General features: G+C 41.9%; 1 protein-coding gene across 2 annotated transcripts in view; it reads left to right on the top strand.

The window, feature by feature from the left end:
* The first annotated feature begins 5,794 nt into the window (after nt 1-5,794).
* The window catches only part of LOC128891060 (protein 60A-like), a 32,376-nt gene continuing 12,564 nt past the window's right edge, over nt 5,795-25,606 (top strand). For both annotated transcript variants that reach the window (XM_054150236.1, XM_054150237.1), the window contains exons 1-3: nt 5,795-7,189; nt 20,045-20,231; nt 25,376-25,530. In XM_054150236.1, coding sequence (XP_054006211.1) covers nt 6,739-7,189; nt 20,045-20,231; nt 25,376-25,530 — 793 coding nt within the window. In that variant the 5' untranslated portion in view covers nt 5,795-6,738. The remainder of the gene's footprint in view (nt 7,190-20,044; nt 20,232-25,375; nt 25,531-25,606) is intronic.

Raw genomic sequence — 25,606 nt, 5'->3', positions numbered from 1 at the left:
AAATTTGAATCAGGATTACCTTAACTTTAACTAAAGATAGTTGTCGTCAAATGTTTTTGCGTTGATCAAGTATTTATTACAACAGTATTTATTATACCGTCCGATTTTAGTGAACTTCGGTTTAACTCTTGTTAACTGGACTGCTACCAAGCGTCGCTCTAATTATATAAACACTCGATCAGCGACAATGTAAACATAATTTTTTCGTTCCATTTCTCGAAAGATACGGACAGTAAATAAATTCGAATAGCTAAATACCGCGATTAAAAAGCCAACAAATAGGCTCCCGGTAAATAAAGCGTTAAATACTACAGTTAAGTGGCTACCAGAATATAACAATAGATTCACGAAAATGTAACTTTTATAATTCAAGGTTTTTTCCGCCATTCAACCACTGCGCGGCGGACCAAAGCGCGTAGTCGTTGAATTTTCTTCGAGAGGATAATCTCCGAGGGAGGGATTTCCCCGGTGAACGCACCTATGGATTCTGCAGCGGCCGATGCTCGACGGGAATTCGCCCTGAGGGCACTCTCCCTTCCTCTCCCTCTCCCTTTCTCTCCTTTCCACTCCCTCTTTCCCTTTAACTCTCTTTTTCTTCTTGCCTCTCCTCCCTCCCGCCATCCATTCCTCTCTTGCACTCTCCTCTCTCTTCTCTGCTGCCACATTTTTTATTTACCTCCTATATTCCTCTATTTATTTTATTTATTTTGTTGCTGTTGGTCAGTCGAGAAAGAGAGTATACCGAGAGAGAGAGAGAGAGAGAGAGAGAGAGAGAGAGAGAGGGGGAGAGCGATCCGCAGCATCTCTTACTTTTCTCCAGAGTTCCATCCACGAATGTGCAGAATGACGAGCCAGGGCTGTAAGCTACAAACGTTGTTTTCAGGATTGTCGCTGAGGAATTAAGACCCAGACCGTCAGCGAATACGCCAATGATCCACTGGTCTCGTTGCGTTTGTCACCTGCGAGAGGAATGCCGGTGAGTGATTAATGATTGTTCCACGTAACCAGCGGGATCGTAAAGACGAGCGAATTATCAACACGTTCGTTAATATCGAGAGCAAGGTGCTCTCCTTCGGGAGCCCTTGATCTTTTACTTCATCGGTCTCCCTTTCCAGCTGTTTCCAACTTATTGTTAAGGAGTCGACGAATTAACTCGTTTCGAGCTCTTACCTATTTAACAAAGCTCATGCGATTGAACTCGTCTCGAGCACGACAAGAACAAAATAATTTGACGAGTATACTACTCGCGCAGAGCACCGAAAAGGTTGAAATTGGAAGAGATATTCGGGTGGCCTGGTTTAGATGGACGCCGTATATCGGTCTATGGCGACGCAAAAGTTACGTTTCGTGCTGGACAGAAAAGAAACGGGCGACTTTGACGTAAACAAGTGAAATAACGTGATGTCACATTTAAAAATATCTCACCAATTTCTGTCTGCTCGTACATTATTCATGAATGAGAAAATCTATTTAAAAAAACCGACACAACGCCGTTGTGACGTCGAATTGCACATTTTCTAGAGAACGGAGGCAATGCGAGACAGATATTTCTTTTTTTTTTTACTTGTCGCTTACGCGTGCCAGCCGGTAAGGAAATTGTATCGAGTAAACAAATATTTCTCACAACAAACTCGATATTATAAGCCTTGCGCTGGCTTTATAGGCAGATTAATGATACTACCGACTCAGATTCGCTTTCACCGTCGTCCGCCCACCCCGGCCCCTTCCACGCTTATGGTTGGTTGCGCATTAATATGACACGTGATTTATTTTTTTTTTGTTTTACATTTCTATTAAAAATTCACTGCGACAATAATTCCCCGTTCTCCGCGACGTTTACTTCGCGGAAGGCAATCTATGTTAACTTTTGAGCACAAAATATCATATTTTAAGTAGCAATGAAGAATGTGGAACTAGTTAATCGATTTAACATATTTATGTAAAAATATTCGACACTTAACATAGTTTGCCTGGTTTTTCGGTAACCTGAATTTTTGTCCGCGGACTACGAGCACTTGGTGATTTCAACGCCTGCATCGTTGGCCAAAAGTTTCCATAATGTTTCGTTGCTCGCGTTTTCGAGCTTTTACTACTATCTATGTAATGTCGTGCACCATTTAACATCATCGTTGACGAACAATGTATCGAAAAAGTAAGCAACCAAGTAGTAAGAAAACCTCGATAGATAAAAGGTTTAAAAAAATTGTTGTTTAATAGCCAATGTCGTAAGTGTTCTTCGCAATCTTTTTTACAGGGATAAATTCTCTTAATTCTCTTAATTGTGGATGACATTCAACCAAGGAGTCCATACATTCAACAATTTTCAGACTATGGAGTTTTTAGTTTCTTGTACCGTTTTTTTTCTTTTTTTTTTTGGAAATGTCGAATCCGCGAATGGAATATAATTTCCAAAAATACATTCTTCGAATAACGTCTCACGTCTCGAAACTTTCAGCCTAAAGATATCCCGTTTCCGCGTGGCCCTCATGTATTATCAAGTTTGTAACCGGAGTATAATTTTAGTTGTAGCGGGTGTCTTAAAAATCGCAATATAAAATAATTGAAACGTTAGAAGAGCAGTCGTAAGACACTGCGCGTAATTGGTCGGGCCGGCTGGTTAATAAAAATTCAAAGGGTTGAAAAAGTGGAAGAATTTGCAGGTTCGGTCGGCCGCCATCGCACGGTGTTTCCTCGCCTAACCCTGATCTCCGGCACCACGTTAGAGAGTCGACGATCAGGGTTGGTGAACGCCGCCTACTTCTTCGGCAGGGGCGGTCCTATCTCTATGACCCAGGGGCGTGCAAATGCCTTCGAAAATTCAGTAGATCCACCGGTGGAAACTTTGCTCGAAATGTCTCGAACGTTCATCCACCGAATCCTCCGTTTCTTCCGTCTCTGCATCATCAGCCAGTCGGTGGATTACGTTCGTTACACGGCATGCAACATTTTTTCCATATTCGTAGAAAGTTTCTCTCTGGATTCTTGCAGTCTTTCGGTGCAAGGATGGGCAAAATTCTTATCTAGATACAACTTTCGCAAAGTGTGTAAAAGATCTTAAGTGATTTGATAGTTCGAGAGTTCGATGTGCTTATATTTGTATAATATTTATATAGTATTAGTATAGCAATAGTATTTTGTATTTTGACAACATTCGATATCTGGTTCATCTATTAGAACCGTTTCTTGATTAATATTTATAGGAGCATAAAATGTTATGTCAATAATAGATACGAAGTATTGGTTGTACTAGCAAAAAGTCTATTAATAAGTTACCGATTGGTAAAGAATTAACCAGCAAAATTATTATATTATTACATAAAATTAATACCACGTCATTTTTCATTTTTAGTATACGTCAAAGTCAACCATTTTGGCAAACAGTTCAAGTCTCTTTCCGTTCCCTAGATCATTTAGTCATTATACATTATGTACCCCAACTCTTATCATTTTACATAATTTACACGTTTCCATTTCAATTCGTCGAAGGAACCAAGTCGGTTGGGTAAAGCGAAACTATAGTCATTAACTAGCGATAGTTTTCCACAGTAATGTTTCATATGAAGTTACCGATCCTGGAATGAAATCCAGTTGAGCTTAACGTACCATGACGAGTATTGCAAAAGATCTAAACGTCAGCAGTAGGGTTGAAGTAATCCAAGTTTAATTTATGAAATCGTCGACGAAGATTGTTTCGCTATTCTCAATGTTCAATGTAACGCAAGAGGCTCGAGTCTCTGACTCAAGACTCGGATTATTTCTTTGCTGATGCGTGTTCAATGGGTACGTTATAAATATAAACGGATAACTCTCTAGACCCGATTATTAATTCATATAATTATAGAAACATAAGATGATATGTCGATAATAGATACAAAGTATTGGTTGTACTGCATACAAAGTATTGCAATTACTAGACTGCGGATCTTTCTGCATTTATAGGAAATTTGAATGTACAAGAAATGTACAAAATGCAAACGCAAGAACATAATGCAAGAATATAATAAAGTTGAAAGTAAATGCGTAATGGATTGAACCTGTATGACGGCATCGGGGGTTGGAGAAGTGTTTGTATGTAATAGTCGAATGAATATGAAAATATGTGTACGCAAAGATGTTGCAAGAAGTTCTGGAGCCATCGGTAGATAACTTGTTTGAACCGGAGTACGAGGGCTATATTTTCCAACAAGGCAGTGCTCCTTGCATACTTGAAAGAAAACTAAGGAGTGGTTCGCTGACAAATACATAATACATATCTTGTACCTACCTAAGAAGGCAAAATGTGTTAAATTTAAACTTCCTAGTTCGGAATAAATCTACAAACACCCTCGATAAAGAAACATTTTTTACTTGATGTTATAAAACTATTACAAAAACAGGAAATTATTTTCAATTGTTCAGTTACAGTAAGATGAAGTTATCCAGAACCAAGCGATATGGACTTTTAAAGAATAACGTAACGATAACGTTTCTATCGCACTTTGTTCGATGTCTGTTAAGTAACGGAACGAAGTTGAACATGCATGCGTATATGTAACGCGTTAAATAAGAAAAGGGGAAAGTATGCGGGGCGTCGATCGTTTTACGAACGCAGTCACGATAGTCTATATTTCGATCGCCGTATCAAGGGGAAAAACACTTTGCCGCGGGTAGATGGTCGTGATAAAGAGAACTGTGAAAATGAAGAATAGCTCGCGCAAAGTGAAAAGGTATGGCTCACGATTAGATTGTTCAGCAAGTGCGCGACGTGTTGCGTAGAACGCTGTTGTACGCCTAACGCGGCATTCGCGGAATGCAGCGTGTAACACCGCGTGTATGCAAGGTTCTGAAGAGGTTCGCGGACGTGTATTACAATGTAACTCGCATTACGCAATGGAAGGCACACGGTGTCGTTTCGATACGAAAATTAGCAAAAATCCGAATTTCATTTACAGACCTGTTACACAAGCAATAGATCTGGCATTTTCAAAATGGGCTGTAGGATTTTGGTTATTAATCCTTTGCACGCGAGAGGTGGCTCTCGTGGTGCGTCGTGTCTGCATGCCACCGTGAATGAAAGGAGAGAAGGGTTGAAAGAATCGCTGTGAAGAGGTTCGGGGACAGAGTGAAAGAAGAGAGTACGAGTGAGGATTAGTATGTACGGGTGGCTACCGGCGAAAGCGATGCGAGGAAATGCTAAGGTGCTAGGCATGGCAAGTCAAGGCAAGACGAGACAAGGCAAGGTAAGACGAGGCAAGCCAATGCATGGCAAATCAAGGCATGGGAAGTCAAGAGATGGCAGATCAAGGCATGGCAAGCCAATGCATGGCAAATCAAGGCATGCAAAGCCAAGAGATGGAAAATCAAGGCATGACAAGTCAAGGCATGCAAGTCAAGGCATGGGAAGTCAAGAGATGGCAAATCAAGGCATGGCAAATCAAGGCATGCAAAGCCAAGAGATGGAAAATCAAGGCATGCAAGTCAAGGCATGGCAAGCCAATGCATGGCAAGTCGAGGCATGGCAAGCCAATGCATGATAAGTCAAGACAAGACAAGGCAAGGTATGATAAGTCAAGACAAGGTAAGGCGAGGCGAAGCGAGGCGAGGCAAGGCAAGGCAAGGTAAGCCAAGGCATGGCAAGGCTAGGCGAGGTGAGGTGAGGCGAGGCGAGGCGAAGCGAGGCGAAACGAGGGAACGCGAGCCACAGAGGCAAAGGCAAAGACGAAGCGAGGCGTGGCTCTGTCGGAGGAGCGTTACGGCCCTGGGAGGCGGTGGTGAGGCCTCGCGGAGGAGCAGCGACGACGAGGAGGTGCACGGTACGAGCCAGACAAACAGACTGGCACTGGCATCGCGGGAGTCGGCGGCAGTGGTCACTGGTGGTCACCGAGGAGGATCTCGAGAGTCACCCGTGGCGCGTATTGGCGAACATGCGCGGCGTGCATCCTTTAAATCGCTCCTCGACGAAAGTGCGCGCAGTGTGCCCGTTCGGTTCTCGGTCGCTTTAACAAGACCCGGATAGAATTGACCAAGTCGACGGTAGGTTGTGCGCGTGAACGGTCTTATCGTCGGGTAAGAGACGTTGATCCAGAGACGAGGAATCTCTGTAACGATCGTATCGGTGAGTGTCTTCGGATGACTATCGAACAAATTGAGCGCGTGAAACGATAAAAGAGCTCCCAGAGAAGCTAGTGTTCGTGGAAAAGTCGGAACTGAGAATGTGTTCGGTGTTGTAATTCGTCGACTCGATCCAGATTTAAACTAGTGCGCGGGGACAAGGAAGAATCCGAAGGTGTTTGGTGTCGAAGAATCTATCTAAACTCGAGACAGTGTACGAGGAACAAGAGAACCCGAAAGTGTTGGATAGTTCCAAGTTGGATCTAGCTTGGACTCGATCTAGTGTACCAAGGATCTTTAGGATAAGAAGAAATCGGATGGTATTCGATGGTCGATGTAACCGAGACTGAAGGCAGTGCACGAGGAAGAAGAATCTCGGTTGGTTAGTGTTGGAGACTCTTGTGTACGCGGATTCCATGGTATAGAGCGCGGTGTCGCATCGCAGGATCGATCGATCTCTTAGCCGGATCGCGGCTCGATCGCCGAGGCGGCGGTCCCGCTCGGCGTCCACGTTGGTGGTTCGATAGGAACGACGACGACGACGACGACGTTGTCGTCGTGCGAGCGCCGACGTAGGAGGAGGAGGAGGCGGTGGCGTAGGGGAAGGTGGTGCTGGTGGAGGTGGTGGTGGAAGCGACGGGAGATAGAATGGTGGCTTCCGGCCCGTGTCGATCACGAGCGGAAAGACGCGGCGAGATGTCGCCGCGCCGTCTCGCGCCCCTGCTGATCCTCGGGACGATCCTCGCCGGGCTGACGAGCACCGCCGCCGCGGACAGGATGAGCGGCCTCTACGTCGACAACGGTTTCGACCAGACGGTGGTGCACAGGGTGGTCAGCCAACGGGAGAAACGCGAGGTCGAGCACGAGATATTGAATCTACTCGGGCTGCCGGATCGGCCGAGGAACACGGCCGGCAGGCCGCCGCAGGTCAAGAGGTCGGCGCCAAAGTTTCTTTTGGATATATACAAGAACGCGCTCGGCGAGGACGAGGACGAGAAGCCAATCGCCGAGCAACGTAGGGCCGGCGAGTTTGACCTCACCGGTCAGGATCTCAGGGCCATCGACCAGAGCGACGTCATCATGACCTTTACCGCGCACAGTAAGTCATTTATTTCGTTCGTCTTCACTGCGTTTCGTCTCGCTCGGCGCGCGTTCACTCCGTGTCATCGCGTTCACGCGGCTCCATCGCCCGTCGCGTGTGGAACCTGCGACTCCTCGGACATCTAAACAGACCGCTTACCTTTTTCAGACCTTCCCGGAATATTCAACCGAATCTCTCTTAGTTAGTCGATCCTTGATGATATTTTTCCATCGATGTTGTACGTTTTAGAAGGTCCCGGTATATCAAACTGAGACTCACTGGTCTGGTCTGGTCCAGTTAATGTGTTTTTCTAATGCATATAATTTTTGCTATAATTTTTTACATAATTTTTGTCATTGAAATTTCGTTTACATATAAAGGGACGTTCAAAGAAGAAAATTTGACAGCGTAGATCTGAATATTTTATCTGATAGATAGAGTCAGAAAATTTTTTTCTTTAGTAGCTACGTAAAATGCGTACGAACCTCGATTCGTTTCTATTGTTGAGAATCGTCTGCATATTGTTTAAAAGTTTGTACTCTACTCGATCGTGCTTGCATTCCTTGGCATTCTTCAATTAAGTGTTTAACTGTGACAAGTTCACCACAAAAGGTGCACGATGGTGATTTCGTTATTTTGTAACAATGGGTTAGATTTGTGTGGACAATTCTCAATCTTGTTATTGCCACTTGTCGGAGTTGTATCGTTGGTTGATTTTCGGATTTGGTGTAGATTCGCTGGTGGCATGTTGGTCCATGGTTCCTGGTTCCGTATTCCTTTTGCTGTTTTTTTGTTATTTTTAATTTTTTTTTTCATTCAATGTGGGCGATATTTGGACATATGGTTCTTCCATCGTGATGGCTTTTTTTTGCAGCTTCGTCTGGTCTTTCGTTGCCCACGATTCCTTGATGCGATGGAATCCAAACGAATTCGGGTTGGACATTTTTATCGCCATTATTACGCCAAAGCAAACGAGACTAGGCTCGAATAGCAACTTAGTTGCGTCATAGCACGAAATTGAGTCGAATGTAGAATACCAGCGTCGAAAAAGTATAGACAGAACTGTCCCGTTGATACAAACCGCAGACGGAGGGAAATGCTGGAATTGGAGCTGAAACTGGTTTCTTAATCGGCAGATTTGAATTCAGAGACTGCGTTGAAAATGTTTTCAGAGCGATCGATATAATTAATGCGCTCTGTATGAGTTTACTTCGGGATTATAAATCGCTTTACCAACTGGATTCTACCGGTTTAGAAGCAGTTCTCGTGGGTGTGAGCATTCTGCGGCAAGGAATGCTCGTCTAGCATTTCTTTCGTGACTTTGGCGGATATTCGACTCGGTCCCCGAGTATCATCGAGCAAACAACGTAATAACGATCGTCGAAATATTTCTGGAAATTACTGAAATTCTTCGACTCGTCCTGCGTATTAGAGACCACGTTCAGTCGACGCGAATGGGAAATCCTAAACAGGCGGGACAGTTTCTCGATCAATTTTCTTTTCTGTTGCGGTCGGTGGAACGAAGATCCATTTTCGACATTTTTTTAACCATTTGCACTCGAGGCCTTTTTTTTCTGGTATCTGCCAACAACTCGAGATGTTTCTTAGCATTTTATTGCCATGAATTCTGAGCTATCTAGATTTGGGAATAAGGTCACCTTTACCTCGCCGACGAGGATTTTATCGACACTTGGAGCTCCAAAGAAATGAAACCTAAAGAAACATTAGGCATTTAGGTACAGATTTGCTGCGTGAAACCTAATGGTGACTGAGAGTCATCTCTCGAGTGCAAAGGGTTAATAAATATATTCTATCCTTTTCTATAAATAACATAAAAATAACTAACCATTTTAACGTTTTTAAGTTTCTCTAAATTGAAATATTAGTTTCTTCTCTCGTTTAAAATTTAGCAATAGCTAATAACTTTATACTTATTGTTTGTTTACGTTCTATAATTGACGAAAAGAGATTTTGGAACGCAACGTGTTCGCCAATTTCCAAGAAGAAGAAGAAATTGATTTCCATTCCAAGCCCAACTTTACGTTCTCCACTTGTCGCGTTCTCAAACGCGAACCAGTTTCTCAGGAATCTGTGCTTCCGCATGCATATTCATCGATTCAAACCATGTAAAATTTTAGGACACAAATCGCATGATATCATACAATATGTGCTAAGAATAAAAATTCAGGTCAATATGGTACCCACATACGCAAAGTTTAGTACCCTTATTTGTATCGACAATTTATAAATTAATTAATGCGTCGCAATGCTTTCGCAATGCTTTCGCATCGCTTGAATAATATTTCAACTAAAGCAATCAATTGAAAAGGATCCGCAAAATGGTCGAAAAGTATATCTTAATAAAATTAGTTTTCTGGATCGTTGCTCGTATCATCATATACGTACACCCTCGTTCATAAATATGTAGTCGCTTACTACCCCCAATGACCAATTAATTAATTAATTAATTAATTAATTAATTATTGAATCTACTTGGGCTAGTTGATTTTTGTTGGTGATATTTTTGCGCAAAGGACGATATTCATACCACACCTTTTAATGGTTCTCGGTCCATTATCGCGAGGCTTCGTTCCCTTTTCAACGGCGCGATTGAAATTTGTACGTTTCGTGAGTAACAGAAAGTCGAAGCGTTCGGAAAACTTTCTATTCGACGAGATTTCCCGTAAGGTACTGCTAACTGTTCACGCGGACCGCCCATCGTGAATTCTTCGCCGGACCCTTGAACATAACTCTCCCGGGGTTATGTCACTCGCGTTTCGGATGATCGAAATCGGTGCGGATCTTCTCGAAAATCGGGGGAACAGACGGTTTCCACTTTCGTTGCCGTCGACTTATGCAAATTGGCCCCCGTCCATAGAACTTTCTATTCGCTCGGAATCCTTTTCGTTGATGTCTCATTGGACGTTCGTGCCTCCCGAGACACCGTGAATTCTTCTAGAAAGTTCAAGGAAGATAAATTACAAGGACACCACGAACGCACGTCCCCGACGTGTGAAATCACGAAGAGACGCAGACGTCGGGCCGGTTATAGCGGATTCGTGATCACGAAAACGATCGGAGTCGAACGAGGCTAACGCGTGAAATCGCCACGTTTCTGGTGCGTTTTTAAATAGGGATCCTCAAAGATCCAGCGCAAAAATTCGTCATTCGATTCGGACACATTCAACGTGCGTTCCGTTATTTTTAACCCTTTGCACTCGAGAGGTGACTCTCAGTCACCATTAGGGTTTCACGCAGCAAAATTTGCAATACCCAATGTTTCTTTAGGTTTCATTTCCTTGGATCTCGAAATGTCGATAAAATGATCGTCGGTGAGGTAAAGGTGACCTTATTCTCAAATCTAGATAGCTTACAATTCATGGCAATAGAATGCTAAGAAACATCTCGAGTTGCTGGTAGATAACAGAAAAAATGGCCTCTATGACTACTACTTACTGGTATTTTCATTTTTTAATTTAATTAAATTCATTAAACCCTAAATAACTGAAAGAACGTCCTTCTACCCAGAATAATTCCGATCCGGAGGAGTTAAGAAACGCAATTGTGCGACTGCAGCAAACTTGGACACGCTACTGTTCGAGTAATTGCAAACGGTACTTACATACTGCTGTTCGATGACCGATTTCCGCGAGGTTCGTTCGAAAAGTTTTACGGAAAAATACCGAATCGCATCGAAGGAAGGCTCGATGCCAACAGACACTTGTCCTTCGTTCATTCACTCGTCAGAAATTACCATTCTCCGTGGTCCGTTCGCGTCACGACGCTCGAACGAGGAACAATTTACGATGCCACTATGGCGTCTTTCGGGAAAGGAGCTCTCCACGGCGGTAGGGAATTCCCCTTTGCAAGGTTCGTTGAACCGAATGTGTCAGACGCGAGATTTATCCCGTATGAATAATTTGCTGCCGCCACGGACAGTGATACTTCGGAGCGACGGTACCGGACTGAAAAGAGAAGCCTCCGGGCGGCAGCCTCTGCTCAGGTGTACGAATAGGCGGGCACCATTGTAATTGGACTATCGACTCCTCTGAACAGTTACGGTATCGTGCGCGTTTCAATTCACAAGTTATCTGCAAGCTTATTCAAGTATGAATACGTATCTAAAGATTCTGAAGGATCAACCCTTTGCACTCGAAAGGCGACTCTCAGTCACCACTAGGTTTTCTTTAGGTTTCATTTCTTTGGAACTCCAAGTGCCAATAAGATGATTTTCGTTGAGCCAAAGGTGACTAGAGATCTCATTTTCGAAGTCAATATAATCTTAACATTCGTGGCAATAGAATGCTTAGAAAGCGTCTCGAGTTGCTGATAGATAAAAAAAAAGGCCCTGACCATAAAAGTTTGTTTGTATAATTCGAATAAAATTCGAGATATCCTAAAATATTATTACAATATTAAAATAATTTCCATTATCTGAAAAAGTATGCCATAGAAACGTTAGCTTCCTCCAAGTATGTATGTCGCGATGTAAAAATGGTTGGAAAGGAACGGCCTAGATTATAAGTCTCAAACTAAGGTATTTATAGATAGCGTGAATAGTTAACTTTATGTAAAATCGATCTCGTTATTCGATCGTTGGATAATGTATGAATCATTACAATTCTCAATGAGAACAACACGTGTCTGACATATTTTTGTTTTATACTATTCTATGATAGTTTCTATGCGAGGCGATGGTAGCAGACTACACGAATATAGAAATGGCAATTATGTATCTAATGTATGATCTCGTCGATTGGAACGTTGTTTCGACAGAGCACCTGTTGCGCGCAGACTGCTTTCTTAACAGATGTTTGCCAAATAGTAAAACATTCGGAAGAATAGACAAACCCATGCAGGATACCGACATATTTCGAGAGCATACTTCTCTCGATGGTACACCTGGAACCAATAGGTCTATAAATTTGAAAGGAGGGGGTCTACGATTGAAGAAAACTTTGAAGAAAATGATAGGAAAAGCACTCGTGGTATACAGTACAAAGGGAAAATGAAAAGACACGACTAAGCTTAACTAAAGTTGAATTTGTTATCTAATCCCAACAAACTTTTTGTCTAAAAATAGTGGAAAGTTATAAATATAACACATTTTTAATGTTATCTGAAAATTCCCACAAAATGGCAGTTAATAAATTCTCGGAATTCGTATCTATCGAGTCGCGAATTTATTGTACCTTGTCTGCGTTAGTTTAACATGAAAAAACATGTCACGTATTATTTGCAACATTGAATTTGTGAATTCGATCATTGAATTCAATGATATTTACGAGCTGTAATTTCATTCCAATGTTTAGTTCATATTTCATATTCGAAACATTCGAATACAGTAAACGTATGTAAAGTTTGAAAACACTCTGTTGAATAATTTTTTTAGCTATCATTCTCACAGATCGGGGAAACGTAGTTTCGAAAAACCGCGATATCTCGATGATTTTTCTATGGAATGAATAGTAAAAATTACCGAATGTATTTTAAAACGTACCTAAAATATTCCGAAAGTTAAAGAAAAACCATTAATATTTAGGTGTTCGTCTGAGCGCGAGACCGAGAGTTTTTAGTACCTCTCTTAAAAGGAGGTAGAAAATATACGTTTTCGAAAAGGCAATGTTTCATCGCCTGTCGTAGAGGAGATCCTTAACGAAGATAAGATTTTACCTGACGTACAATCCACCGAAACTGTTAACCGCATTCGTAACAGAAACATCAATGGTAGAGCCGCTATTCGTAATAGGGAAAGAAATATGGAAGATTATCGCGGCGACTATCGCAATTAGTTTCGTTATTTATACAGTCCTGTAATTGTATTTATGTACCTCAGCTATCCAGACGGTCTGTCAATGTCACAAATTCCGACAAAGTCGACAGTTTTATCATCGACGAATCAATCGAAATTTTACAGTTTCAAATAAGAATTGACGTAATAAAAATACTAAACGGAAGTTAAATTTTAAAGTTATTGAAATTCCGACACCAAGGTAGCAGTTTCCAACCTTTTTGGAAAGCAATCAACGTCTAATGAAAACCCTTTCGGATACCTTTCAAGTATCAGTAAAGACTGCCACGTATTCAAATTTGCAGAAAATTTGGGATACTGGACAATTCAGTGATCGATTTCCCGTGGAAAGATCGTTCTATCGAAGAATCCTTTCGAACAGTTCCTCGTTCGAACAAATATCCGTGATCGCGACGGGTTCGAGAGGTCGCCGTTCGCGGAATTCTCTTAAAATAAACAGAATTGCCGGTGAAATAATAACCGCGAGAACGCGAAAGTGACGAAATGTGCAGCGAAGGAATCGTTGGAATCGTCGATCAAAGCCATGGATCTTCGTTACGCGACCTTCCCTCTGTACTCGCAGTGTACATAAAAATGCAAATGCGAACAAGTTTACATGCGAGCGTTCGCTCGAGTTCGAGGTCGCATGAATAAAGCGACGAGTCGAACGCGGAAGGCTGGGAAATTGATAGATCGCGACTTAATGCCCGTACGAAAATTTCGTAGAGATCATTGGTCGGGTAAACATCGGCTTATCGATCGACGTTGTTTGGAGAATTCTGGAAAACGAGTCGAATCATCGCAGTGAAACGGTATGGATGGGTGCATCAGCGGTGACGCATAACACTGTGTCATCTATCTCGAGCAAAACATCTGGCTAATCATTTGTCCTATTACCAACCACGTCAGTTATAAATGGCTAATTGACGGGATTCTCGTTGCGTATGATATCTGGAACAAACGAGCAAAAATTTGTATAATCTATTGGTTTGTCCGGAAAGTCCATGCCGATTTTTGATAGGTGGTGCACGTCTGAATATGTCGAAATGGCTGAAAACAAATAACATATATATGTACATCTCTTAAAAGGTGGAGAGGTTGTGGAACAAAATAGTACCTATGTAATTCAATAAATATACATATAAATAAATGTACATCACAATTCAAACGTGCGTTTGAAGTTTTCTTAAAAATTGCCACGAACTTTCTGGACAACCTAATACATACTATTGGCTATAGAAGTACGTAGGGTTTTTTCTTGAATCAAATATTCTAGAAATAGCGCACTAACCCACTTTTTGGTCAAAAAATAAATAGTAAATTGTTAATATTGCGAAAAAATGTATAGCTCTGGAAATATAGTCTTGTTTGGATCATTTAGCTCCAACACTTTTTCCTAATTGGAAAAAGAGAGGAATGACTTGTTCCCAATTTCTCGGCTCACCCTTTAAACTCTAAAAATCTAAAGTCTAAAGAAAACAGGTCTTCGAGAACATAGTTTCAATGGATCGGACTAACAAATAACACTACTCGACTGTAACTCACTGTATTTCACCGAAATTTAACGTACTTATTAAACACCGAAAAATATTAAATACGTGCTTTTTTGTTTCAACTGAGTACCCCTTAAGCTCCGAACGAGTCCATTTTCAAATTGGCCCCCTTAACAATCGAATTGACCCTTCCTGTGGGACGTGGGCTGTACGTTGGGAAACACTAAACGAAGATGGTTGCATCCGATCAAATGGCAGCGGTCGATTACGTTCGAATCAATGTTTTTTTTTCTCTGGAAACAATCACTCGCCGATCCAGCTCTCTTCTCGGCTCCCGTTCGCGTAGCAAACGATGCAACGCGACGCAACGAGTACAAGTGAATTCGTCGACCGAAGAAAAAGAAAAGAGGCAAAGATCGTAAGGGAGTACGGCGCGAGCAATGGCAATCAATTAAGACTCGCCGGGCGTCGTATAACGTAATAACGCAATTTAATTTATGCCGGTTTTTATCGGACGCCCGGAGTTCCCAGTACTGGGTTGGGTACATATGTCGAATAAGTTACGGTTATGGGTATCAATTTATATGCATGCCGCATATCGCGTCGAACAGCCTAGAACGTTTCTCACTGCGAGCCACGGCATGAGACGTCCCCGGAGATAAAGCAGGAGGGACAGATAAGCGTGAAAGAGAAAGAGGGACCAACAACTTTCCAAGAACTGTTCGACCGCGGTTCTTCTGCCACCCTCGCGAACGACGCGACTCTCCTTGTACCTACTCGCTGAGAAACCGATCTCGCTGCCATGCCGATCCCGTTCGAACTCTGCTACATACAATTTTTTCGCCACTCGGTGCCACCGGCAACAATCTCGCCGCGACAAGTATTCGTTCTAACGAACAACACATCGATGAAATCTCCTTGTTTGTAGTTCGATTGTACGACTGTTGTTTCTTTTCTTCGAGACAACGTCAACATAAGTAACAAAAGTAGAAAAGTAACAGTTCTCGGTGAATCGTGGATAGGTGACCAAAGGAAATATCAATTGCTCGCGTAATTAGTCCACATGATCTTTCCATTTGTCACTGGGATTCGCGTACACCCCTAAAAACTATCGTCGGATTTATGGGCCCGGGCCGGTCCAATCCTTTCGGTACGTACATCTGGACGAATGGACTCGCGGCGCGGCCTATATATTATACAAAGTTTCACCGTGCGCCCTCTCTGTTCCTCCAAATCGCGTGGATAGCCGAACGGGGAAGACGAGTCAATATCTCTCCCCACGTGAAGCCGCAGGCAGGTAAAAATGTCTCAACTTGGGTGCCCTGGCTCGTCCTGGCTGGTCGTTTTGCTCCTTTCTTCCCAGGACCTCCTTCTCTCCCTATCTATCTATCTTCCGGCCAGGGCGGCTCCTTCACGGGCCAGACGAGAGGAAGGGAATACCGGCCAAGAAGAAGAGGAACATGCCAGAACGAGATGGATGGGACCGTTCGTTCTTTCTGCGCTGAATAAAAGTGGCGAATGCGGCGAGCACGGTTCCTACGCTCGTAGTTAAACTAATGATTAGGCCCGACGTGTGTGACGGCTGTTGAGTTTCGGTTACTCTTCGTCGTTTCATTTGTTGATACGCCCTGGCCGGTTGCGCGTTCGGTTTTCAACCCCTTTCACGTCCGCCGAGATTCTCCTGCGACCGTTTTTCTGAAAGCTTCTACGGTTTACGCTCTGTTCAGAAATCATTTGGAGCAACTTGGACTCTTCTCTCGACGACGACGAACTTGTTTTTCTATTCTGTAGATTCGCTGGACTGCTTAATCGTTTTATTGTACGTTCAGCTCCGATATACTCTGCAAATATTAAACATGAACACTTTACTTTCGATATTTTTTAATATTATTGTTTCTTCTAATTCCTTGCTTTGTTAGTTCAAATTTCGTACAAGTGGATAGAAATCCGTAGTCTAACGATAACGATTCACTCTACTATACTCCTTACTTTATTGAATACAAGTTACAAAATAAAGCAAATGAATATAATAAAAATTTCTAAAAACTTTAGACAATATATATTGGGTTGTCCGGAAAGTACATGTCGATTTTTAATAGATGGTAAAGGTCTGATTATGTCGAAATGGTTGAAAACAAATAACACGTATACATCCCTTAAAAGGTGGAAAGGTTGTGGAACAAAATGGCACATATGTAATTTAATAAATATGTGTATATATATATATGTATATTATATGCCTTTGAATTTTTCTTAGAAATTGGCACGAACTTTCTGGACAACCTAATATATCAAATTGATAGCTTTTGTTCAATTGAAGATAGAGAAAAGGATATAATTAATTTATGGAATACTAGCTGCGCCCCGGAGATACAGATTTTCGATGTACATGCTACGTCAAATTGTTACGCTACATCAACCGGAACGAAAAATAAAAAAACGTGGAATCTCGAAGCGAACGATGAGATTCTCTCGTCAATTAAAGTCTCGTGTGTTCGATCATCGATCGCGACAAGCAGTCGAGGCACAGAGGCGGCCGATACACGCGCGCACACGTAAGTCGTTCGTAGAGGAGACGTACCATTAAGGGAACAGAGAGAACAATTCCCACGTTCGACGTTCCAATCATCCAAAAGGAGCATCTGGCCCTTGTTTTACTTAGAACTAATAATCCGGCTGGGAGTGATGGTCGAAAGTCCGTCCAGGAGAGATACGGGGGATCGACTCATCGTCGATCGGGCCCGTGAAACGGCGAATCTACGCCGTGAGGAACAGCTCACGGATATTTCCAGGAAAATATCGCAAGAACGAACCGGGAGAGCGTTCTACGAGAAAAGAGGAGAGACGAGATCCCGGTGGAACCGTTCTCTCTTTCTCTTTCCGTGTTCTCGCGTGCACGTTACGCGGAGAGGAGAGCTTGTAGGTGTATAAGAGAGGACTGTCGGAGGAGGACCGGAGAACGTAGAGAAGTAGATGGCTGGTGGGGTAAAAAACAAAAGTCCAGTCGGTCGTGGAGCGGTCCAGGATGGTCCCAAGCTATTCGGGACCACCCCGAGAGCCGAGGGGTCCAGCTCGGCTCGCGGCAATCAGGTGCCGTTGGAATGCGACCGTCCGAGAGAAAAACAAAACAAATTTTTATGCCCTCCTCTCCTTCACCGTTCCGTCCTTTCGGCTCTCGTTCGCTTTACTCCTCGTTCTAGCCCTCTCCCTCTCCTCTCCCTCGCCCCCACCGCCACCCCCTGGAGAAGTCGGCCTCCTCCGGAGAAGCATTAGGCATTACTTAAGGGCCCATGGGTCCACCGTGGAGGAAGGGTACCTACTGCTGCTTCCCTTTGCTCACGAAGGCGCTCGCTTTGGCGGCAGGAAAAAGGACGATTTCACGCTGCGAATTGTCCACGGCTCGTTCTGGGGGCCTCTCATTTACGAGGGTAACGATTCCCTTATCGATCTCGTGCCGGAACGAGGATACCCGGTTATCGGTGTCGGCTGCAGCCTGTTGGCCCCGTGCACTCCGCTTTTCGTCCTCCACCTACCGTAGATCCTCCCCTAACGGCGGACGAGTTTCGAGCGTGGATTAAGACACGACCCGGAACGAGCCTGCCTCATTGTCTACCCAGGAAAATTGATTCGCTTGGCAGTTGAGCGTGAGCGATGGAATTACCGCTCCCTATCGCCCCCGTTGGGGTCTTCTAGTCTCGGACGTTAACAAGAACCGTTTCTTCGTCAATTTTTTCACCCGACGGATCGCTCTTAAGGCCGTCCACCTGTGTAACGTTTAATTTTCAAGGCAATCATCAAGAATTTTTTGTAGGAAAAGTATCAGCGCAATTACGATATCGTTGCGCCGGGCGGTTGAAGCACGAGAATTCATTTTAATTAAATATAAAGTTTATTAACAAACTATAACTTTTAAACAATATAACGATAATCTTGGAGACTCGTAACGGAAACGTCTTCTCTCTTTCAGTTCTCGAATCGCTGTCTACTATTTTAAAAGTTTGCCGCTTCCTGGCAACCGGAAGCGCGGGAACTCGTTTCCGCGACTTCACATCGTCGCAACAATATTTTTCTTTTTTTCTTTTATTTGGTAGATCGACGCTTCAACATTAATTTTTCATTTTATCTCTATGAATATCTCTATCAAAATTTTCATGTCAAAGATGCATCACGCTGTGGTCAACCAATCATAGAACGATGCGATGAAATCACGGAAATGGTTGAGAAACGCCACGAACGTTTTCGAATATCCAATATTTCTGAACCATAACGAATACCATTAAAATTGCGTACCTTTAGCTGCTCGAATAACGACAGCGTTATCGACACACGGCACAGAACGGTCCCATAAAGGTAACAGGACGATTTATTCGTCCCTCTTTTACCGCTCGCACTTAGAGTCCTCTTAAGCAACGCGTTATAGGCTCTCGCACTATCACAGAAGTGCATCAGACACGATAAAAAAAAAAAAAAGTGTCCCTTTTAAAACCCTACCGAACGTAATCGCGTTACCGACTTCATGGAAGCATGACTGCGTGACTGCGTCTTGATCAGGATGTTTACAAAAGTGTTCCATCTTTTACCGTCGAACAACGATTTACTCCGGATAAAGAACCTAGTTGCCGTTCGACAACCCTCTGTTAAAACTCAGAGATAGGCTGCGGACTTTATAAACTTTACTTGCAATTTTTTTTTTTTTTATATTATTGCATACTGCGTGCATTTTGTAGGTTCTTGCGTATTCCAATTTCCTAGAAATGCATAAAAGTTCGTGTCATAATATTCGCAGAGGAAAAGAAATTCCTATCGAGGTTCAATTTTCGTAGGTACGTTTGCAAAGATTTTATTTCGCGCAAAGAGCCGCAGTCTACTCGGTGACGAGGGATATTTTATTTAAATATGAGATAAAAAATGAAATCAACGCGTAGCAATTTATTCATCAAGTTCATTCGACTGGATCGTGAAATTTGTATTTGTTTAGTGTGAAACATTCGATTCTATAATTTAAAACCTTTAGTTTTATTTAATGAAAACGCGAACGACAAAATGTTCGTCGTTTGTTTGTTAATCGACGTTTTTATCTAGATCAAAACGAACAATGAATACGATACGTGATCTGCTATTTGTTCGATAGTAATTGTAATTTCAATGATAAAATTCGATTAAATCTTACATCGACTGATTGAAAGCTTACCCGAACAACCGTCTGATCGAATAAACATAGCAAATGAATTTTTATAGGATATCATCCGGTTTTCTCTGTCTGACAAGAGGTATTTAAAATCCATTCCAGCTGTGCAATTTTATCCACAAATGTATTAATTGTCGTCGCATCGTTTTGTTGTCGCTGTTAAGATACAAACTGATGGATTTTTATTTATCCCCTTGTCAAACATGTATACATGATATATCAATTCAATTAATAACTAGGAATATAATTTTTATCGGATCCATACCAAATCGAAAATTATTTATGCTTTATTCGTTATTCGATACGGTTACCTAGTAGATAAGAGGTTTGATTATCTCTGGGCGAAACTACGTTTCGCCACTTTTTGCTGCATTAACGAGACGGGTTTTCTCGATCCGTAGATCATCATGTTCCTGGAGTGAGGCATGAGCGTGGTAAGAGGCTATGGTTCGACGTCTCCGAGGTGCCACCTGGGGAACACATAATCGGTGCAGAGCTGAGGCTCTATCGTAGTATGGACGTGAAGAATCGAAGAAATCGTGGATCGTACATGATCACGGCCTACCGTGTTCTGAGAACTCAAGACGGGTGAGTGTCGAAACAGAATTTATTCGTTTGCGCTGTAATTAACGCTTACTGTTCAAGTCCTTGGACCTGCCTTCATAAAATAGATAGCAGACTCGAGGGGGTATTCTAGTCTAGATCGTCGACTTTTAGTGCTTTTTCAGAATTTCTTTCTAATCTATAAGGAATTTTTGTAACGGGGTTTCCGCGCATATTTATTCACATTTTAAAGACATACACAATTTTTTGCAGGTAAAAATAATCAACATTGGTGTCCATGGTTGTTGTACGAATACTTATTACTAGACTGCGGATCTTTACGCAAAATAAAATCTTGGCGTACGTGCCTACACAAATTAAACCTGAATAGGAGTTTATTTTATTCTGCAAATATTATATATATTTCTATATTTCTACATATACTTATTTATATATATTTATATATATATTAAACAAATTATATACAAATTAAACCTGAATAGGAATTTATTTTATTCTGCAAATATTATATATATTTCTATATTTCTATATTTCTATATATACTTATTTCTATATATTTATATATATATTTATATTTTGTATTTTAATATATTATATATATATTTTTTTCATAACATGAACTTTCAATACGTTTCTATATTTTTGCATATTGTTTGGATTTTGTAGTATCTTGCACGTTCAAATTTCCTATAAATGCATAAAGATCGGCGGTCTACTTGTTACATCGACTGCAGTTATTTCTTATTTTCATTTCAATCGAAATATGGCCAGATCTGGCCTAGAACCGTTGCGTCCGTCGATAGTGAATCACGTGTTTTCGTCTCCCGCGAGTTTGCAATGACTTCACCCTTTAATGTCATTGTCGTGTCAGCAATTAGAAGGTTTCGGTTCCCGGAAAAGTTGTTCAGGTATTAGTTCTACCTGAAGCGGGAACTCGAGCCGCCATTTCCGAGCGAGTAAGGGTGGCCGGTAGTTTTCGAGGTGACCTTTAACTGCCGCGCGCCGAAGAAGAGGACCGATGAGGCATCGTGGAAAAACGGTACTCCGTGTCTCTCCATCTTTGTCTCTTTTCGACGTGGCAAGCTTCCTGGGTGGGTGGCTAGACCAATTTCTGTGTTCCTTCGGCCAGAGTCCGTGGTTTTTGACATCGTCATCGTGCCCCTAATTAGGCCGTCCTTAAGTCGCCGAAAAAATCCCAGGTATTTGTTCTACCTGTGGGAGCTCCGAGGACCAAACTACCATTTCTTTTCGATTCCACCTTTCCCATTCATATCCATGGACGTCTAACGGCGTACGAATATAACGAACGCCTTTCTATTATAGAAACACCGACGGTTACCTCGTGTTAGCGCCAACTTCCTAACGAGTCGACACATTCACTGCCAAACGAATTCTCGTGAAAATGTCCACGGGATCAAGAGTTCGTATCGAGACAATTGGAAATTGTCTAACGTGTCACTTGCAATAGCATTCATTTACTCAAATACCATTAAAATTCACGAGTTCCAGCCAGATTTATTTTATTTAACGTCTCACCTTCGGAATTAATTCTTTTAGTTCCTCGAAGTTTAGTTCGACGAAAAATCCAGTGCGGGTGACAACGACAGACAACCTGTTAACACGATACGAATCGGCCCAGTTTAAAAATATCTCATCTTTGAACCGCGGTATTGCCGTAAACTCGATCTTTGTGGAAGAATTTTCGCTATATGTATTTGTTTCAATTTAATTTCCTATTGGACACTCCAATATTAGTTGCATCACACGCTATCGATAATCTATAACGAGGACGTTATTCAAGCTAGCATAGCCATTGTTTCTCGAAAACGCCTAGAGCAGAAAATTTAATTCTTTGCCAAATAATTAGCAAATAAATAGAAAAAAAATATCGCGTCAATTTGAGATTGGCCATTTGAAGAGACTACGCCAGCTTAATATACGTAGATGCGTTCGTAGTTTGACCGGCTGTCACGAGAGCTGGGCTGTTTCGTGTCCACGTGTCGGCTCGTTCCTCGCACGAGGAGGACGGTGTGGCGGATGGCGACAGCGTGTCTAGAGCCATCCCTGTCTGCGATACCTCCGTAGACTTTGGTACCGCGACCTGACCGATATACAGGCCCCGACAGGAAACGCTATTCCGTAAATTGAGGTAAATTAGCCGTGGAGACGGGCTGCGAGCAAGGAGTTAAGAGCACGAGTTACTTGCTGTGCCTACGCAGTTACACGCACGGATCTACTCCACCTCCTCTTCCTTCATCTCCTACTCTTTTTCGTCGTGGTCCGTTCTCCTCCTCCTTCGACTCTCATCCTCCTCTCTTCCCCTCCTCCTTCATCTGTTCCTCCTTCTTCTCCTTTTCTTCTTCGACTTCTTCCGTCAAACTTGATGCGTGACGCATCCTCCTCCACCTCTTTATCCTCCTCCACCTTCTGGTCCAGCCGAGACAAGCTGGCGACTCTGGTTTCTTACGTGTGCACCGCAGGTTTCCATAAGAGTTCCCCCGTGGTAGGGGATATACACACCAGCGCCGTCAGCTGTCCCAGGCCCTCACGACGAGATTCCAACGCTGACGAAAGTCAGACAGTGACATTTGCCGTAACAAGCCTCAGGGTCTCGTATGCTTTTAGACCCAATTAGGGATTCATGAATTTTTCTTCTCGTTCGCGTTTATTAGACGGCCGTTCCTCGCGCCGGTTCGCGTTCACGGCGATACTTTAGTCGCTAAAACGAGGACACCGTCCTTGCGGTGGTTGCTCATCGATCCGACGCCGACGGTTGTTCCTCGTTTCGATCGACCATCGGTTTTCTAGTCGATTCAGTTTCCACTTTGCGACTCCTTCTCCAAAGTATTTCCATTTTGCAATTTTATTTTTTGTTTTTGTTTTTGTTTTTGTTTTTTTTTTTTTTATTTATTTATTTATTATTATTTAACGTTCCATCAACCTTTGGTTACTAGCGACAGTTTCTTATGAGGTTTTCTCCGACGTTACGCGCTGGTCCATATATGTGTATCTTTAAGCGGCTGGATTATTTTGTTCGAGTTTTCTTTTCGCGCTCGAAATTGTTCCGAGTAACAAATATTTGAACACCTTTTAATACCTTTGAATACCATTAATCTGTATCCTCGGATATTCGAGAAAATTTATCGAACTTTTTAACTTCATCGAATGTAACAACATCCTACAAGTATAGACGTGTTTTTGAACCATTAACGTGCAAGTGAATAAATTGTATGATTCAGCTGAGAGGAATGCAAGCGAAAAAAGAATAATATTCATGTTCATTAGCAAATAGTGCGCACAATCTCCAGCTGGGAATTCTATGCGCCGCATCGAAGATTCATCTCTCCTGTTTAACATTTCAACTTTTGCCAATTATTCAATTACGAAGAACGGTAATCGATCCCGGGAAAAAAGATAAATGCGTCGTTTAAGAAGTGTCTTCGTTCGCTGGGATCAGAGGTGAACATGTCTCTCTCAATGAACAATGATTAGCGTGTTTCACTGAAATCTTATTGACGCGAGTCACGTGCTGATGGATTTGCACGAATCGTCGAGTCACGACGCTACAATCTAAAGAAATCACGGCAAATGGTCGCGCAGGCCTCGTCTCACGTTGTTAGATCTCGGTTAGACCGGTTACATAAGATTCAGTGGTTTCCTATCGATCGATTTTATCGACGAGTAGCGCGATTTCAAAACTGCGGAACGATTCCGGTTACGGGGACAATACGCGTCTTTGACAAGCCCGATATCGTCCCCCGCTTTCAAATTTTATTTAACGATTCTTGTTACTCGCCGGGCATCATCGCGTTCAATGTTAATCGCGAAAATGGGTCTGTGTTCCTGGTTTAAAATTCCGTTAAAATTGTATTAAACAAGAATTGAAATAAGATTATTAATTTTTTTTTTTTTTTTTTCATTACAGAAGGAAAGGTGATTTAATTAGAACGTAACAGAAAAGGCAGTGAAAAAGTTCAGATCGTTTAAGCTAAAGCTTTGATATCGAAACTAAAGGTATACGTGTGTCTGTATATGTACCTGGATCTTGTGTTAAATTTCCTCGGATACGATATTCTTTATCTCGTATAAAATTGTTTTAACTTGTTCATTTATTAAAGAAGATTCAAGCTTTTCAAATTGAAACGTTTCGCATTTAAAATAAAATGCTTTGTGACGATTACAAATTATTTAATTAATTTCAATAGGAGCAACAGTATTTTTAATTTCAATGCATTTTTATAAGTGCGTGTACTTTCTTTGGCTTAGAGCAGGGCTTCTTAAACTATGGGTCGCTTATTTTATATTTTTGGAAAGTTGTTCTACATGTGCATCGTTTTATATTTTTTTTCGTAGTTCCTTCCATTCGTTGTCCACATCGCTGCGTGTTAACGTAATGACTAATGCGAGTTTTTCATGATATATGCAAGGAAAATTGCAGTAATATTAGTGACACCGAGCAGGAGTCGTAAGTGGCTTTTAGCAGCTAATGCATCGCGATGCTTGCAACTTATTGTTAGCCAGGAGATAATGTTGGCGAGTTAATGTCGAATGCGAATAGGATACGTTTGATACATTTTACGCGACTTTCATAAAAAGAAAAAAATATCACCTCATGCAGAATGATGAAACGAAGCTTTTTTTCTATTTACAGTTTATTCATACGACGTTTAGTTTCACAGATAAAAAATTAAAAACTTTGAAGACCTTTTTCCTGAAATTCAATTTTTCCGAACAAACTTCTAACTTTTCAATTTTTATTTAATTTATTATTAAACTAAGCGCTCTATAAATAAACTTTACAAATAAGAAAGTTTCGTCTCATCGTCGTCTGTAAGGCGATATTTTTTAAAAATTTATTTAACGAATACAAACATTTCTCTGAGCTCATTTCTCAAGGGCGTATATATATATATATATGTACACACGCCCTTTGCAGTCAAAGGGTTAAGAGAATGTACTTTGTTATTTTGATAAACGACAGCCTATAGGTGAAGAGATGTAACGCTTATATTTCTCAAAATATAGTCACTCTTGTATTACCTAATTGTTAGGAATTATGCTGATTGCCTTGATTATACAGTAATTAACGCGCCGTATCTTTGAATCGTTTCGAATGAATTTCTCACGCAAATTAAACGGATACTTAGAATTGTCTATCTTTGTTGTAGAACGAGGGAGTTGCAGTACGTAGATGCTGTTAACACGACAACGGGGAAAGAGGGATGGTTGACTTTAAATGTTAGCGAACCCCTCGCGCATTGGGTGAACAATCCCGATGGAAACAAGGGATTGTATCTCTCTGTACATCCTGCTGATCGTTCTGGTGAGTCAAAATTCACTATTTTACCAAACTACCACCCAAAATAGAGTATCAAAAAGTAACAGGCTAGAAAATAATC

This window comes from Hylaeus anthracinus, unplaced genomic scaffold (assembly GCF_026225885.1).
Source record: "Hylaeus anthracinus isolate JK02 unplaced genomic scaffold, UHH_iyHylAnth1.0_haploid 12001, whole genome shotgun sequence".
Classification (NCBI taxonomy): Eukaryota; Metazoa; Arthropoda; class Insecta; order Hymenoptera; family Colletidae; genus Hylaeus; species Hylaeus anthracinus.
The sequence above is the reverse complement of the archived record's forward strand: the minus strand, read 5'-3'. Positions and strand labels throughout refer to the sequence as shown.